This window comes from Rattus norvegicus, chromosome 2 (genome assembly GCF_036323735.1).
Source record: "Rattus norvegicus strain BN/NHsdMcwi chromosome 2, GRCr8, whole genome shotgun sequence".
Lineage (NCBI taxonomy): Eukaryota > Metazoa > Chordata > Mammalia > Rodentia > Muridae > Rattus > Rattus norvegicus.
Window position 1 is genome coordinate 123,949,365 of NC_086020.1, and position 18,850 is coordinate 123,968,214.

The following is an 18,850-nucleotide window of genomic DNA, read 5'->3' on the forward strand; positions in this document are numbered from 1 at the left end:
GTCTGCTGGAAGATGGTGTGAAGAGCAGATTTGTGTGCAGGGCTGAGCTTCCAGACAATCAGTCGCTCCTCACGATGGTTCTCTCAAGGGCTTTTTGAAAAATAAGTAAATAAATCTAGCACGTGTAGGGCTTGGTGAGAAAATAAAGGCTGGTTGGTTTCCAAAGTCATTAATCAGATTTGACCTGGAGACATCAGGGACTATAAACTTGATGCTGTTCTTTCCAGTAGTGTTGCGAAGGTTGAACATGGCAGCAGCATGGTCTCAGACCTATCATGAATTCACCCAGAAGATTCCCTGTGATTTTAACGGAGACCCTCCTCTGTTGCAGGTTCCTTTGTTTTTGCTGTCACGGTCACTGACGCTGACATTGGACCCAATTCTGAACTCCATTACTCACTCTCAGGTAGAAACTCTGAAAAATTTCACATTGACCCTCTGAGGGGGGCAATCATGGCAGCTGGGCCACTAAGTGGAGCTTCTGAGGTGACATTCTCTGTCCATGTGAAAGATGGCGGCTCATTTCCAAAGACAGATTCTACCACAGTGACTGTTAGGTTTGCCAACAAGGCAGATTTCCCCAAAGTCAGAGCCAAAGAACAAACATTCATGTTTCCAGAAAACCAGCCAGTGGGCACTCTGGTCACAACCATCACGGGGTCCTCCTTGAGAGGAGAAACTTTGTCCTACTACATCGCGAGTGGGAACCTGGGCAACGCTTTCCAAATTGATCCACTAACAGGACAGGTGTCCATCAGCCAACCTTTGGACTTTGAGAAGATACAAAAATACATTGTTTGGATCGAAGCCAGAGATGGGGGCTTCCCTCCCTTCTCTTCTTATGAGAAGCTTGACATCACGGTGCTAGATATCAATGACAATGCCCCGGCTTTTGAAGAAGATCCTTTTGTGTCTGAGATCCTGGAAAACCTATCCCCTCGAAAAATCCTTACTGTTTCAGCAACAGACAAGGACAGTGGTCCCAATGGACAACTAGCTTATGAGATTGTGAATGGTAACCAGGAAAGCAGTTTCACGATTAATCACGCTACAGGTGAAATCAGAAGCATTCGGCCACTAGACAGAGAAAAAATATCTTATTATGAGCTCACTGTGAAATCTTCAGACAAAGGGTCTCCTTCTCAGAGCACCTCTGTCAAAGTAATTATCAGTGTTTTAGATGAAAATGATAATGCACCTAGGTTTTCTCAGATATTCAGTGCCTATGTTTCCGAAAACTCTCCCTTGGGATATACAGTTACCCGTGTCACAACTTCTGATGAAGACATTGGCATAAATGCAATTAGTAGATATTCCATAGCGGACACAGCTCTTCCATTTACCATCAACCCCAACACAGGGGATATTGTCATCAGTCGACCTTTAAACAGAGAAGATACAGATCGATACAGGATCCGTGTGTCCGCACATGATTCTGGCTGGACCGTAAGTACTGATGTCACCATATTCGTGACTGACATCAATGACAACACTCCAAGATTTAGCAGACCCTCTTATTATTTAGATTGCCCTGAACTTACTGAACTTGGCTCCAGAGTTACTCAAGTATCTGCCACTGATCCCGATGAGGGGTCAAACGGACAAGTGTTTTATTTCATAAAGTCGAAGTCAGAGTATTTCAGAATAAATGCCACCACTGGAGAGATTTTCAACAAGCAGGTGTTAAAATACCAAAATGTCAGTGGCTTCAGTAATGTGAACATCAACAGGCACAGTTTCATTGTGACAGCTTCTGATCGAGGCAACCCTTCCTTACTCAGTGAGACCACGGTTACTATCAACACAGTAGACAGCAATGACAACCCACCTCAGTTTCTCAAAAATAAATACTTTACCCCAGTTACCAAAAACGTTAAAGTCGGTACTAAGTTAATCAAAGTGACAGCGGTAGATGACAAAGACTTTGGATTAAACTCTGAAGTGGAGTACTTTGTGTCTAATGGGAACCACCTAGGGAAGTTTAAATTAGACAATGATACTGGGTGGATTTCAATAGCGTCTTCCTTGGTTTCTGACCTAAATCAAAACTTCTTCATCAGAGTAACAGCAAAGGACAAAGGGAATCCCCCACTTTCCTCCCAAGTAGTCATTCACATTACAGTCACTGAAGAGAACTACCACACCCCTGAATTCTCCCAGAGCCATATAAGTGCCACCATCCCTGAGAGCCACAGCATTGGGTCTGTGGTCAGAACTGTCTCTGCCAGAGATCGTGACACAGCCATGAACGGTCTGATCAGCTACAACATTTCTTCAGGGAATGAAGAGGGCATCTTTGCTATCAATTCCTCAACAGGTGTGGTAACCCTAGCCAAAGCCCTTGATTATGAGTTGAGCTCGAAGCATGAGATGACCATTAGCGCCACAGATGGAGGATGGGTTGCGAGGACTGGCTATTGCAGCCTAACTGTGAGTGTGATCGACGTGAATGACAATTCTCCAGTGTTTGTTCCTGATGAATTCTTCCCAACTGTTATGGAGAATGCCCCAAGCGGGACCACTGTTATTCACCTAAATGCAACAGATGCTGACTCGGGAGCCAATGCTGTGATTGCATACACTGTGCAGTCATCAGACAGTGATCTGTTTGTCATTGATCCCAACACAGGGGTCATCACCACTCAAGGCTTCTTGGATTTTGAAACGAAGCAGAGCTACCACCTCACAGTGAAAGCCTTCAATGTCCCTGATGAGGAAAAGTGCAGCTTTGCCACTGTTAACATCCAGTTGATGGGAACCAATGAGTATGTGCCTCGCTTTGTTTCCAAGCTCTACTACTTTGAAGTGTCAGAAGCGGCTCCTAGGGGGACTGCTGTTGGAGAAGTGTTTGCCAGTGACAGGGACATGGGTGCTGATGGAGAAGTGCACTATTTGATCTTTGGAAACAGCAGGAAGAAGGGCTTCCAGATCCACAAGATGACAGGGCAGATCTATGTGTCTGGGCTTCTTGATAGAGAGAAAGAAGAAAGGGTGTCCTTAAAAGTGTTGGCCAAGAACTTTGGCAACATCCGGGGCGCAGACATTGATGAAGTCACTGTGAACATCACGGTGCTTGATGCTAATGACCCACCCGTGTTTAGTCTGAACACCTATAGAGTCCAGATCAGTGAAGGGGTCCCTATTGGGACCCACGTGACCTTTGTGAGTGCCTTTGACTCAGATTCCATCCCTAGCTGGAGCAGGTTCTCATACTTCATTGGGTCTGGAAATGAAAATGGTGCCTTTTCCATTAACCCACAGACAGGACAGATCACAGTTACCTCAGGGCTGGACCGGGAAAGCCTGCCTGTTTATAATCTCACTGTCTTGGCTGTAGACTCAGGGACTCCCTCTGCCACAGGAAGTGCTTCCTTGTTAGTTACCCTAGAAGACATCAATGACAATGGCCCAGTGTTGACTGTCAGTGAAGGAGAAGTTCTAGAAAACAAACGCCCAGGAACTCTAGTGATGACCCTGCAGTCCACGGATCCTGACCTTCCCCCCAATCAAGGCCCTTTCAACTATTACCTGCTGAGCACAGGCCCTGCTACTAATTATTTCAGTCTCAACACCGCTGGAGTTTTAAGCACAACCCGGGAAATTGACCGAGAGCAGATTGCAGACTTCTATCTGTCTGTGGTCACCAGAGATTCTGGGGCTCCTCAGATGTCATCGACAGGAACTGTGCACATCACTGTTCTAGATCAAAATGACAACCCCTCGCAGTCCCGCACAGTGGAGATATTTGTTAATTATTATGGCAACTTATTTCCTGGCGGGACTCTGGGCTCTGTGAAGCCCCAGGATCCGGATGTGTTAGACAGTTTCCACTGTTCCCTCACATCAGGAGTCACAAGTCTCTTCAGTATCCCAGCAGGCAGCTGTGACCTGAGTTCCCAGCCCAGATCCACAGACGGCACCTTCGACCTGACTGTGGTTAGCAGCGATGGGGTTCACAGCACAGTCACCAACAATATCCGAGTTTTCTTTGCAGGATTCTCTAATGCTACGATAGATAACAGCATTTTGCTTCGTGTCGGTGTTCCCACAGTCAAGGACTTCCTGACTAATCACTACCTTCACTTTCTGCGCATTGCTAGTTCCCAGCTTACCGGCCTGGGCACTGCGGTGCAGCTGTATGCTGCTTATGAGGAGAACAACAGAACGTTTCTTTTAGCAGCTGTGAAACGTAATCATAACCAATATGTGAACCCCAGCGGTGTAGCCACCTTCTTCGAAAGCATCAAAGAGATCCTTCTCCGGCAGAGTGGAGTCAAGGTCGAATCTGTGGATCATGACCCATGCATTCATGCGCCGTGTCAGAACGGAGGCAGCTGCCTTCGAAGGCTTGCTGTGGGCTCTGCGCTGAAGATCCAGGAGAGTCTGCCTGTCATCATTGTGGCCAATGAACCTCTGCAGCCTTTCCAGTGTAAGTGTGTTCCAGGCTATGCTGGAAGCTGGTGTGAAGTTGATATTGATGAATGCCTTCCAGCCCCTTGCCACAATGGGGGGACCTGCCACAACTTAGTTGGGGGATTTTCATGCAGCTGCTCGGAGGGCTTCACTGGGAGAGCCTGTGAGAGAGACATTAACGAATGTCTGCCCAGCCCTTGCAAGCATGGAGCCGTCTGTCAGAATTTCCCAGGGGGATTCAACTGTGTGTGCAAAACTGGATACACAGGTATGTCAGTGTGTTACTTTCTGTGCTTGTTACTAGTTTTCTTTAAAAGACTTTAGCTTTGATATGCATGTTGACATTTGAACATATATGGTTTTTGAGAATTCCATACATTAATACTATATTTACATCATCCCAACACTTTCTCTCTCCCTCCTTCAACTCTCCCCATATTCCCTCTCAAGGTCATTATCTCTTCTATAATTATTATTGCTATATACCCACACATATACACAAATATAGCTTATTGAGCCCATTAATGTTGCTTATATGTACATAGTAAGGGGTGGGGCCCTGTGAAATTTTCAGCATTCATGTAATTGGTGTGGCAGCTGGTGTGGTTATTTTATGGGTCTCATTTCAGCAACAATGTTGAAATTTCCTGGGTACAGCATCTCTGTCATGTTTAGAAGACACTCTCACACCAAGTGTCTTGGTCCTTAGACTCTTAGTCTTTCCAACCTCTCTTCTGTGTTGTTTCTTGGTTATTAGATACAAAGGTTAATGATTATTTCTATTTTAACATTTGGACTTTTATTTTATGTATTCGATTGCCTGCATGTATGTTTGTGCACATGGTTGTGACTGGTATCCATAGACGTCAGAAAAGGGTGTCACATACCCTGGGACTGGAATTGTAAATGGTTGTGGGCCACCATGTGGGTGCTGGAAACAGCACCTGGATCCTCTACAAAAGCAACAAGTACTCTTGACTACTGACCCATTTCTCTGCTTTGTGTCTACTTTTAAGTCAGAGCTAATGGGTCATATAACAAATCCCACGTTATATATGTACACACCTCTGAGGAAGAATGGATAACAATGCTTTCAATAGGTACATATGACTTCTTTTTATTTTGTATTTCTATCTTTTATGTGCTTTATCTTTGTGCATCTTATATATTACTGGAGAAGCAGCACATACTGGTTGTGGGTATTCATGGATTACTCAAAGGCATTGTGTGTTGTGTGAAATAAGGTATGCACAAAGGAACATATGGAAATAAATCAAAACATACATTGGTTCTTTTATTTTCTATCACCAGGGAATTGTTCATGTATATCTTAAAGCATTTTTTTTCACTGAACTTCCACTAATTCTTGGTTTTCTTCTATTGGCTCATGCTCATTGCACAGAGATGGTTGCTAAATATATTTTCATGCATATATTGTGTATATTGATCATTCCTTCTCTTCCTCCCTTTACCCTGTTGTTACAAATGCAAGTCTGCTTTTCTGCATATATATGTATATATGTATATATATATATATATATATATATGAATTTATGTATCTATGTAAAATCTAGGATCTAGGGTTGGGGAGATGGCTCAGTAGTAAAGATCACTAAAAGAGGACTAGCTGCCTTTGGGGAGTATCTAGGTCCAGCACTCAACACACATGGTGGCTCACATCCAAGTGTGACTCAAGTCTCTTTGTGCTCATCTGTTGATGCACATCTAGGTTGGTCCATTAATCACTGACTTTTGTGACTAATGCACCTTAAATGCACACATATCTCTGTGGTTGGATATGACTCCCTGAGCTGGGTCATTTGCCAGTGAGCTGGATGAATTCCCATTCCTCCAAGCAGTGCACAGAAGTTACCCTTCTCTTCATCCTCTTTGTATTCTTCATCATCTGTTTGCTTCATGGTGACCACCCTGATTGAGATGAGGAGAAAGTGCAATGCTCTTTTAATGTACATTTTCCTGGTAGCTCAGGATACCAAGAAAATTCTCACCAGTAAACAAGCATGGGGAAGGAATGGAAGGTGGCTGGGCACATAGCAGCCTCAGTCAGGAAGCAGAGAATGAACACTGTTATCACTGTTCTCATTCAGCTCAGGACTCCAGGCCATGGGCTGAGCCACCTGCACTCATCATCTTCACTTAAACTCTTGAAACATGGTCACATGTACAGCCAAAGGTGTGTCTCCTGGGTGGCTCCAAATCCCAGCAAGCTAACACCTAGGATTAAAACTAATAGTTTTATTGTTTGTGCACTTTGTCTGTAACTTAAATTTCATATTAGAAAGTGGGTTTCTGAGTAGCTATAGGCTACTAGAAAACATTAATGAGTTTATTATACTATAGAATACCTGAAAAGATTTTCTAGGTTTTATAGAATTGAATAAATACCATGATCACATCCATTGCTCATATATATCAGTAAGTCAAAATTAATTTTTTGTGTTATTCACACCTCAAAATTTGGGGATTCCTGCCAGAAAACATCAGCCTGATAATCATATTTCTTTAACAACCCAGTATTTCTTTTCCTAGCCATTTGTGTTTATAGTGGATCGCAGATTAGAAAGCACAGAGGTAATCAGCAGCCACCTCAGCTCTCATCTTCACACCTACAGGTTTGCAGTTTGCAGCATGTCCTTGAGTCCCTTCTAGGGTGAAGCGTGTCTATAACCTCAACCATCAGATAGGACTTTTTCCTAAGTCTAGAATGCTTACAATATAGGCAGTGCATGGGCTTATAATACAGCCAGTGCATGGCTTCTTTAACCTTTCCAAGTACAGCCACACATCTGGATACATGTCAGGTTGTGGCCTTGGGAAGAATGCCTTGGATTTATCACCATGTGATATTTCCTTCTGCTTTGAAATATGTCTTGTTCTTTTAGGGGAAGATAAAATTTGTCCACTCATTACTTTTGTGACAAGTTATAGTATAATTTTTCCAGGCAGAAAAAAGTTTTATACACACACACACATACACACACTCACACACCGTACACAGTAATTTTTCCTAAGGAGCTTGCCAAACACATGCTTTCACAGAATGGAAAGAGTAAGAGGCTTTGAAAAAAGAATCCCAAGTTGTGTGAGTGCTGTGATAACTATGAGGTAAGAGAAACTTAAAATACAGAAGAAAAGAAATCTGCAAGTAGTTGCGGCTTAACATTTTAAGGAAAAATGTATTGAGAAAAACATTTTGACAAGTTAAATTTCTTGGTGGTACCTTTCCCTGGGAAAAGTGGGGCAATATTCACATTGTGTGCAAAAATATCTACTTGGTGTTGAGTTAACTGTAAAAGATTCTAAGGGGTTAGAGATGACTCAACAGCTAAGAGCACATTCTGCTCTCACAGACAGGAGTTGGTTCCCAGCACTCATGTACCAGCTCACAGCCATCTGGAACTCTAGTTCCAGTGGATCTGATGCCTTCTTCTGGCCTCCAAAACATTGGTGTGCATGCACTTAGTGTACAGAAATAACATGCAGGAAAAACACACATGCACATAAAGTAATAAAATAGTAAAAAAATCCATACTCAGAATGAATAACACATACACAAATATTAACAATAAAATATGTTAATACAGTGATTTGCATAGAAATTGGATTGGAAGCATATACCTTCCTATAGAACCCTTCTGCTCTGTGTATAAATACAAGAGATAGGATGGCATTTTTGGTGGCAGATCATTGGTGGTGTGCTTGAGAAAACAGAATGTCTCATCAACTAAGAATATAAAAGAGAATCCTTATCTACATAGCATGGTTCTGTTTAACAGCTAATTGCTACCTTAGCTATATTCTGATTATCAAAAAGATGTGCTATTTAACAAATAAGCCTTGAATATTTTTCCTTAATAAATGTACTGAAGATACTTCCAACAGGGCTAGTTTGTATTCAACGAAAACTTTTGTCTTAGTCAGGATTTCTATTTCTGAACTAAACATCATGACCAAGAAGCAAGTTGGGGAAGAAAGGGTTTTTTTCAACTTACATTTCCACATTACTGTTCATCACCAAAGGAAGTCAGGACTGGAACTCAAGCAGGCCAGGAAGCAGGAGGTGACACAGAGGCCGTGGAGGGATGTTACTTACTGGCTTTCTTCCCCTGGCTTGCTCAGCTTGCTTTCTTATAGAACCCAAGACTACTAGCCTAGGGATGGCACTACCCACAATGAGCTAGGCCCTACCCCCTTGATCACTAATTGAGAAAACGCCTTACAGCTGGATCTCATGGAGGCATTTCCTCAAGGAAGGCTCCTCTCTCTGTGATGACTCCAGCTTGTGTCAAGTTGACACACAAAATCAGCCAGAACAACTTTAATCTTCAGCCTGTGTTCAACGCACCCTCTATCTTCAGTCTGTGTTCAATACCCCCTATTATACCCAGTCTCTGTCCAAGCCACCTCCCATCTTTTGCTACACAAAATGTTCTTAGGTCTAGCACTTCCTGTACTCCTGATCTCTACTCTTGAGAGTTGTGTGGACACCCTATCTAATGATTATGTATTCATTTTCACCTTCACTACTTTCCATTTTTCATGTGATCAGAATCTACACAACCCAAAGCAACTCTCCATCTGTCTAAGATAGTGGTTTTCAGCACAGTTCATAGCCAGATGTCAAAGCAGGGAAAGAGCAATTCATTCTTCAAATGCCCACTATGATAGTAACCATGTCTGCACAGAGATGGCGCTTTGCATTGAGGACACAGAGATCTGCTCTGCACATCTGAACAGAGAGCTTGCAAGCCTCGAGACTCTGATGGGTATTGCTGATTGATTCAAATTAATGACCCAAGAATTTGTTTCACACCACCGCAACACAGACGGTGCCATACGAGAAGATGCTATGGTGCCCGACCTTCTCTGCCTGACCGTATGCCATGAACAGAAGTTGATTTACATTTACATTTACAGGAAGACCTACACAGAACAGTTTGGGAGTGACTGTTGGTTTCCATCTGGGTCCTACAGTCTCAGCATTTCACACCTGAGAAGTACATATATGATGACTCTTTTAGAATCTGAAATTTAAATTGAATACTTATGTCTTCAAAAAGTTGTCTTTAAATATAAGTATCAACTTTATCAATATGATAGATTTTACATAATTTTTATTCATTAAAGAAGAACTCAAAAAAAGTTTTCAAAGAATGAATAACTCATATACTCTGACAAGAAATAATGTTATTAAGACTCTAATTCTTTATTTAATGCCATCATTAAGTTTTTTATATATTTTTGATTATTATCTTCTAAAAATTTCTAAAAGTAAATTAAATTTACTTTAAATTTTGTTTAAATTAAAATTCTTAGCTAAAGATAGTTTTTTCCTGAAAATGTTTATTGTGAAGATAACCATTCTCAGTATATTTTTATTTTCTAGCAATTTTAGGCACACTGTAGTTGTATATTTTAAAATGCATGAGTAAGGCTTATATTTATTTTAGGATGTTTTTCTACTCGTCTTTGAGCTAACTGAAATTGCCTTTAGTGAACATTTATATTAAACTTAGATGTTTACAATGAAGTACCATGTATGAATGACAAGTTCCTTGTAAAAGTACACAAAAAGAACACCTGAATTTATTGTATTATTTAAATGGGAAAATTTAAAAGATGATATTTTCAGTAAGATTGCACTCATGTTAGAGTTGTTTTTTTTTTTTAATGACTCACTTTTAGTGATGCAAATGTGTTTATGTCTGTGTGGGGTATGTGCACCTAGGTGCAGTGCCTGTATAGGTCAGAAGAGGGCACTTGTTTCCCTGGAGCTGGAGTTACAAATGGTTATGAACCACCTGAAGTAGGTGCTGGGAACCCAACACCAGTCCTTTGAAAGAGCAGGCGTTTTTCTTAACCATTGAGTGATCTTTCCAGCCCCCAGAGTAGAAATTCCAAAGATTAAGCATGTGTGTTTAAAACTCTTGTAGTGCATGCGAGCCAATGTTCTTGCTACTCCAGCCTAGGTTTTCCATTCTTGCTTCCCCGTCTCTTGTCTTTAGGAAGTGTGGCTGGCAGTTTATAGCCCAGCAGCAGCTAATATGCTGCCATGATCTACATCTCACCCCCACAGACTGTAAGACATATGGGCCTACTTATATAAATATGCCACTTTTAGCATTATTCTAAAAGAAACATTCAGACCAGAAAGGGAATACTAAAATCAAACGGTACTTAACTTTTAGTGTATGGGAAAATTGCCTATTCTTTTACAGTGATTGAAATAAATGGAAGGAGTGGTGTAAGACTTTCTTGTAGGAAAGCAATAAAAAGTTAAGTCAGTAGGCCTTAGTTAAATCTGTATTGGAGAGCAATGGCATTTTAATAAGGGAAAAATAAACCACATTTTAAGGAGAGGTATCCTGTATCCAGTAGGAAAGCGAGTTGGGGTGTGGAGGTGGATGTGTTTCTAGCCAGCATAAATGGTGTGAAGTTTTGCACAAACTTACCATAACACAGTCCAGCCTATGTCTCCTTCCTACCACACTGGGAACTTATTTTTGGTACCTCTAAAACTGTAACTTGTTTATTTTCATGATCTCCCCTGAGAATTCAGGAGTGTTCTGAAAATGTGTTCTGTGTTCCTGTCAGGAGGCAACTGATGCTGTTTATAAGGGAAAGATATCGTGTGTGTGATTCGGTGATGCTCAGAAATGGCTCTGCGGTACCACAAGGCCTGACTTAGATTTATAATGTCAGACTCAAACCACTGTGGCTTCAGAATCAAGCCATAAGAACAAAAAATGAGTTAAACAAAAACTTAAGATGTGTGTCAAGTGAAGTTGCTGTGATGTAAGCTTCGTCTGTGGTCAGCTTTGTCTCGCTCTGTGGACAAAATATACATGCACTGCAAGATACACAAAGTACTCATTAGTGGGGCAGAAACAGCTCTGCAGAGCATTGGCCTAGCAGGCAGCAGGCTGTAAGATCAATCCCTAGTACCACTAAAGCAACTGGAGGTTTGGGGAGTGTCTCAGATGGCAAACTGCTGGCTGCCAATCTCTAGGGGCCCATGTTTAGATCCATATGGCATGATTAAAAACCTTGCCATGATGGTGTGTCTGTAACCTCAGAGTTGGGGAAAGCAAGGCAGGAAGATCCACAGAGATGATTAACCAGCTGGCTTGCTTCAGTCAATGACCAGGGTCAGGGATAGTCTATGACAACCTATGGTAGACAGCCATTGAGGAAGACACTCAATGTTGACCTTAGGCCTACATATGCTTATATATAAACACATACATGTGTATACACACATTTTCTCTCTCTCTCTCTCTCTCTCTCACATGCACATATACACACGAAGAACAGATTTTTTGAGGTAAATAATTAAAATCCTAATTTTGATTAATGGATATTAGCTAAAAATCAGTCTTCCTATTTGTTAGCATTGGGAAATTAGGAATTTTCTAGTAGGTCATATAAAATAGCACTTTCAGTTTATAGAACAATTTTTCAAATTACACAAAAATAAACAACAAAACAAGACAGGGTATAGACACTGCATTTTGGCTATCAGGATAGCGAATGCTCACACAGCCTAAGACGAACTGCACACAGAAGCAGAAGACCTAATTGGTCAGTGGCATCACTTATCAACTCTCAGGCAGGAAACTCACTTCCAGATTAGTCACTTTTCTTGTTTCCATGCCAAAAATATCAGCTTATCTTGAGGTATTCTTTTGGCTTATAGTTTGTGGGTGTCAAAATAGCAGGTGCTACCGGTCATATCGCAACCACGGGTAGGAAGAAGAGAGACGATTTCTGGCGCACAAGGCAGGTTCCCTTTTGGATTAGTCTTTTGAATGAATCCTTCCACTATAGTGAACAGGATCTGGAAACCCCTTCACAGATATACCCCAAGCACACAGTGTTCACATAAAGCGTCTAAGAAGACCTCTTGTGACACATGCACTTCTCCTTCCTGTAGGCTTATCATGACTCTGATCATGCAAACATCCCCTTCGGGCGGTTGTATGTTTTCTTATCTACTATTCTCCATCCACTCTCTGCCTGGCCCAATATAAATGCATCTGGTTTAACAAGATATACATGGGCAAGACCTATATGCTGAAACTATGCAGCATATTGTCCTCTCAGAAACAGATAAAGCATGTATGGACTGTTCTAGGGAACAAATGAAAAATGAGTGAATTCGGAAATGTGATTGACAGGCTTTCTTATTTCCTACTCTGCTTTACACAAGGCATAGGATAAGTTCAAGTTCAGGGATTTTGTTTTGCTTTGTTTGAGAGGTAAAAGAGTGCTTGACAAGCCCAATCACACCATTTCTTCCCTGAAACATTTGAAGCAATGAAACTTTTATAATGGAAAGAGGGTTGTAAAAGTTCGCATGTCGGTGAGAAGCAGTGTGTCAATGAGAAGGTGGGGATCTCAACCAAAACAACATCAGGGAAATAATTCAAATGTTCTCACCACGGAACTCCCTTGAAAATGGGTCTCTCTCCTAGATGGCTACTTAGATGATGCAAATTGTATCTGTCTTTATGACAGCGCATCTGGAAGAGAGAAGGAACTTGTCTGAGAAATGATCCCAGTGTCCTGTTGTTGAGTTGATGGGCTTCTGTGTCTCTGCTCTGTGACTTGGTTCTGAAGGATGTACTTATAGTGGATGTGGTTGGTATATTTACTTTGAAGATTTCTTGACCAGTTTGATACATTTTAGGAAAAATGTGTGAATCTTCAGTCAATTACTGTGAATGCAATCCCTGCTTCAATGGTGGTTCCTGTCAGAGCGGTGTGGAGTCATATTACTGCCACTGTCCATTCGGTGAGTAGAATGTCTCCATTGCTATCTTCGTCTAGAGACTGGCTGTGGCATGTGGCTGAGCTTTCAGAGTGCTGGCTGAGTATGCGTGGAACCTTGGGTTGAATGAGAAACTCACGGTGGTACACTCTTACAATCCCAGCATGCAATCCCAGGAGGCAGGAGGGTCAGACATTCAAAGCATGAGAGAATATTAATCATTTTGCACAAAGGGATTAAGTAAAATGAAATATTTAATGCTGACTGTTTTAAAGGTTAATTGTGGAAATGCTACCGAGTACATCGCTTTAATTATTGTTCGAAAAAAATACCTCAACTTAATAACCTCATGGACACCTTCTTTCAGCATAGAACTTAGCAATTAAAATACTGTCTAAACACTTTTAATTCTTCCTCGAATTTCTAAGAATGGTCAAGTATTTTTTTTTGCTTGTTTCTCTTTTACATTAATCCAAATATTTCTATACTGGATGATTTTGGGACCTAAATGTATATTAGGTCTTTATAGATAATTTGCAGAAGTTAATAAAAACGCTACCACTGGGTTCCCTTGGGAATGGATGTTATTAGAACCTCACATGGCATTTACTGATTTCTTCCAGTTGACCCCTCATGGTCACCCAGAAATAGGTCAGCAAGCAACTGTGATTAATTCAATGATTTAAGGCTTTGCCTTGCATTAGAAGCAGGATTCCATTTGCAGGGGTGTGTCTCTCTCATTGAGAATGAGGGTGTTTTGCGAGTGCCTTCTGTGTTCCCATGAGCCTGAGATCTGCAGGTCTACTTGCTGTCCATTGGAACTAGTAACCAGTGAAATGTCTGTGCTGCCAGTCACAGAAGACAACTCAACTCTCGGATTTAGTTTTCTTTTTTTCCAACTAAACACAGGGAAAATTGTTAGGGATGGGATGTAAAAATGTAAGTATGGGGCCATTTAGATGGCTCGCTCAGTACTACTGCTTCAATCTCTGGCACTGTAGTAGAGAGAGAGAACAGTGGACTCCCCAGGGTTGTTCTCTGACCTCCATATATATGTGTGACACACATGTCTCCACCATGCACACACACAAATAATAATAGAAATAACAATATTATTATTATGATAATAGTAATTATTATGAAAAATCAATTTTACCAATATTTCTGAGACTCAGAAATTAAGGTGTTTGTTCAAAATCAGGAAAAGTTTGGCATAGACTGTCCGTGATGATTTGACTACCAAGCAGGTGGAACCTGTGGACGTTGCTGGGGTCATGCCAATATCACAATTTTCAAGGGTCTCATCAAAATGCTCATGAAGCAAAAGGGTTGTCAGTATGAAAACAGCCGTTTCCTCAGATCTCCTGCAAGGCCATTTTATTGGGATCCCACAGTCAAGCTTCATGATTTAACTTGTGTTTTGGAATGAAAGAAAAGTAAATTGGAATAGAAAGTGGAAAATAATTTTCAAGTGACTGACAGAGTGTTTAGGATGTTAGCATTCCTCGCCATTTCAATGGCAAATATGCATACTGAGAACAATTAATGCCAAACAGTTAGATAGTTTTCCATATGGTGCTGATATTAAACCGGGAGTGTACCTTGGGATCCAAATGGACCTTCCCTCACCCTGAAGACAGCCCTGGGGGAGAGAAACAGCATACTCTAAATTACAATAGACACGAGGCTGGCAGTCCAGATCCAAGCTAATTCCTTCCAAAGGCAAACCCCAAAAGCACTGTTTAAATGTAGACTGTCAGCTGACCATAGAAGCATTTAGAAAGAAAAACAAAATAAAAGGCCTTGGAATTCCAATACATCATCCCAAGCTGCACAGACTGAATTAGAAGGAAAAGTAATTTGCTTTCTTAAATTGAATGTGGGTGACACACACAGAAAGAAGTTGCAGATGAAAGTGCCTCAAAGGACGACCCGAGGTGGTGAGACACAGGGTGGTGACACACATCCCAAACACTAGCTTCCCTAGGACTTCGAAGGTGGAAAAACTGTTCCATTTATAGTTCCACTCGCCAAAATTCATTCTGTAGATTTCAATATATTTTTAGATTAATAAACATATAGGCAGATAGGTAATAGATAAGTAGATGGTAGATAATAGATAAATAGATGAAAGATAGATAAATAGATGATAGGTAGATGATACATGACAGATAATTAGATAGCTGATGATAGATGATAGATAGATAGATAGATAGATAGATAGATAGATAGATAGATAGACAGACAGACAGATAGATAGAAGGCAGATTGTGTTTTAGGAAAAATAGCTTGTAAGATGATCTAGCCTTTCAGATTTTAGTTCTTGTAATTTTGTTATTTTGTATTGCACAGGATATACCTATGAAAGTGCTGTGTATGTGTGTGTGTGTGGGGGGGGGTTCACAGACGTTTGGAAGAGAAATTTTAAAGAGGCAACTAAATTTTATTTTTATATTTTAAGATGGGCGATATCCCTTTCATAGAAATAGTAAAAAAAAAACTTTAAGAAAAAATCTATATACACATTTTATACTTGAACATACAGTGTGCGTTTGAATGTAACTGCAAAGTTCCTTGCCTAACATCTACACACTTCAGCTACATTTGAGTCTTGTCTATCCTTTTGTACATTAGTTATGATATAACAAAAGACCCAGAGAAACACACAGCATGTATGATTTTCCTTTGCTTTTTATTTAGTTTCAGTTACTCCTTGCTTATCGAAATAATGTGCAATGCAATTTATGCCTACTACAGGAGGATTATTGTTTGTTTGTATGAATAATATGCAATACAAATTCATAAAATATAAATAATGTAGATGTAAGTTAATGGCATATTAAAGGCTACCTCTGCAATATATCACCTATGTGTCCTTCCTCTAATGTTTCCTCTTTAGTTTGGTCTGAGATTTAAATCACTCCTAGTCATTTTACCAAGTGTTATCCTTGCCTGCACAGCAAATGACAAGATAATCCATGTGAACATTGCAAACACTTTTAGGTTATTTTATCTTGAAGACTGGATATAAAATATGACACAGTCAAAACAGTTAAGCAAGATCAGTGTATTGGTTTTGAAGTTCTTTTCTATTTCCCATGATTCCGTGACCTTGGGCGCTTAAGCTGTAAATACTCTGTGAAATAGTGGCAGTCACCCCTGGAGGCTGAGCAGCTTCTGGACTGTGGCTTCAATACATTTACAATAGATACTAAATCTAAACTAAAGAACGAAACCTTTTTTTTAATTTATTTTTTTTTGTTTTTTTTGTTTTTTTTATACATCCCCCTCCCTCCTTCCCTGCCTTATGGGTGTTCCCCTCCCAACCCTCCCCCCATTGCCGCCCTCCCCCCCAACAGTCTAGTTCACTGGGGGTTCAGTTTTAGCAGGACCCAGGGCTTCCCCTTCCACTGGTGCTCTTACTAGGATATTAATTGCTATCTATGAGGTCAGAGTCCAGGGTCAGTCCATGTATAGTCTTTAGGTAGTGGCTTAGTCCCTGGAAGCTCTGGTTGCTTGGCATTGTTGTACATATGGGGTCTCAAGCCCCTTCAAGCTCTTCCAATTCTTTCTCTGATTCCTTCAACGGGGGTCCTATTTTCAGTTCAGTGGTTTGCTGCTGGCATTCGCCTATGTATTTGCTGTATTCTGGCTGTGTCTCTCAGGAGCGATCCACATCCGGCTCCTGTCGGCCTGCACTTCTTTGCTTCATCCATCTTGTCTAATTGGGTAGCTGTATATGTATGGGCCACATGTGGGGCAGGCTCTAAATGGGTGTTCCTTCAGTCTCTGTTTTAATCTTTGCCTCTCTATTCCCTGCCAAGGGTATTCTTGTTCCCCTTTTAAAGAAGGAGTGAAGCATTCACATTTTGATCATCCGTCTTGAGTTTCATTTGTTCTAGGCATCTAGGGTAATTCAAGCATTTGGGCTAATAGCCACTTATCAATGAGTACATACTATGTGTGTTTTTCTGTGATTGGGTTACCTCACTCAGGATATTTTCCAGTTCCAACCATTTGCCTACGAATTTCATTAAGCCATTGTTTTTGATAGCTGAGTAATATTCCATTGTGTAGATGTACCACATTTTCTGTATCCATTCCTCTGTTGAAGGGCATCTGGGTTATTTCCAGCTTCTGGCTATTATAAATAAGGCTGCGATGAACATAGTGGAGCACGTGTCTTTTTTATATGTTGGGGCATCTTGTGGGTATATGCCCAAGAGAGGTATAGCTGGATCCTCAGGCAGTTCAATGTCCAATTTTCTGAGGAACCTCCAGACTGATTTCCACAATGGTTGTACCAGTCTGCAATCCCACCAACAATGGAGGAGTAAGAACGAAACCTTTTTAAGGTGAAAATAAACCCTGACTGCGGCCATGCATCACTTTCCACGCAGCAGCCACATCTGCCAGTGTCTGTGGAAAAAGCATTTTGCCTAGTGTAGTCTCATCAGTAAAACTCATTTTCAAGTTGGAAAAAGATAGTACAAACATGGAAAGACCAACACAAAGTCACTCTAAATGAACTTCCTTTGACCCATCCCAAGGCAAGTTGAAAATGAGGCAGATCAAAGCTTGAAACAGGGTGGCTCAGTGCTTAAGAGTAATGTCTGCTCTTCCTGAGGACCACGGTTTGCTTCCCAGCACACAGCTATCTATAATTTTAATTCTAGGGCATCCAATGCCCTCATCTGGTCTTGGTGGGTACTAGGCATAGAGTTGGTACACAGACACAAAGGAAGGCAAAAGGCCCATTTGCATAACATAAAACAGTGACTTCTGGGCTGGTGGCAGCATCTTTCCCCCATTTTGTGACCTTGGAAAAGAACATTGAGTTGGGGACTTGATTTTTAAGTTAAAGCAACCGGGTCTACTGTCCTCAGTTGAAATAACACGGTTTTTAAGAATTATAATGATGCATCATGGTCTTTGTAGTTGCACGTGTTCTTAATTCCAGCATTCTGGAAGCAGAGGCAGGAGAGGATCTCTGTGAGTTCCAGCACAGCCTGGGTTATGCAGTAAAGCCCTGTGTCAATAAAATAAAATAATAAGAAAAGTATTAAGGCTGAACATTATACCATAGTAAATTTTACAAATGTCAACAAACTAAGTTTCAATGTATTTTGAGAAAGAACTCTCTTCAAACATATTCCTTTCCATGGCCTTTGATTTTTAAAATTGAGGCACACTGTGGTAAATTCCTAATGCACCAAACAATGTCAGCATCTCATCTCTCTCATACTTTTTGGTCTTCTTTTGGTGATGCTGTAAGCAGGGTCAGCCTGCCAATCATGACCATGGCACTTTGTCTAGGTATAAAAATGGCAATTTTGATACATGGACTGACCCTGGACTCTGACCTCATAGGTAGCAATGAATATTCTAGTAAGATCACCAGTGGAAGGGGAAGCCCTGGGTCCTGCTAAGACTGAACCCCCAGTGAACGTGATTGTTGGGGGGAGGGCGGCAATGGGGGGAGGATGGGGAGGGGAACACCCATAAAGAAGGGGGGGAGGGGTTAGGGGGATATTGGCCCGTAAACCGGGAAAGGGAATAACACTCGAAATGTAAATAAGAAATACTCAAGTTAATAAAAAAAATGGCAATTTTGGGTAGCACCCAAGGAAGGGATGGCGATAATGT

General features: G+C 41.1%; 1 protein-coding gene across 1 annotated transcript in view; it reads left to right on the forward strand.

Moving 5' to 3' along the window:
- The window catches only part of Fat4 (FAT atypical cadherin 4), a 129,428-nt gene that overhangs the window by 94,076 nt on the left and 16,502 nt on the right, over window positions 1-18,850 (forward strand). Inside the window, exons 9-10 of the mRNA NM_001415042.1 lie at window positions 332-4,681; window positions 13,124-13,228. Coding sequence (NP_001401971.1) covers window positions 332-4,681; window positions 13,124-13,228 — 4,455 coding nt within the window. The remainder of the gene's footprint in view (window positions 1-331; window positions 4,682-13,123; window positions 13,229-18,850) is intronic.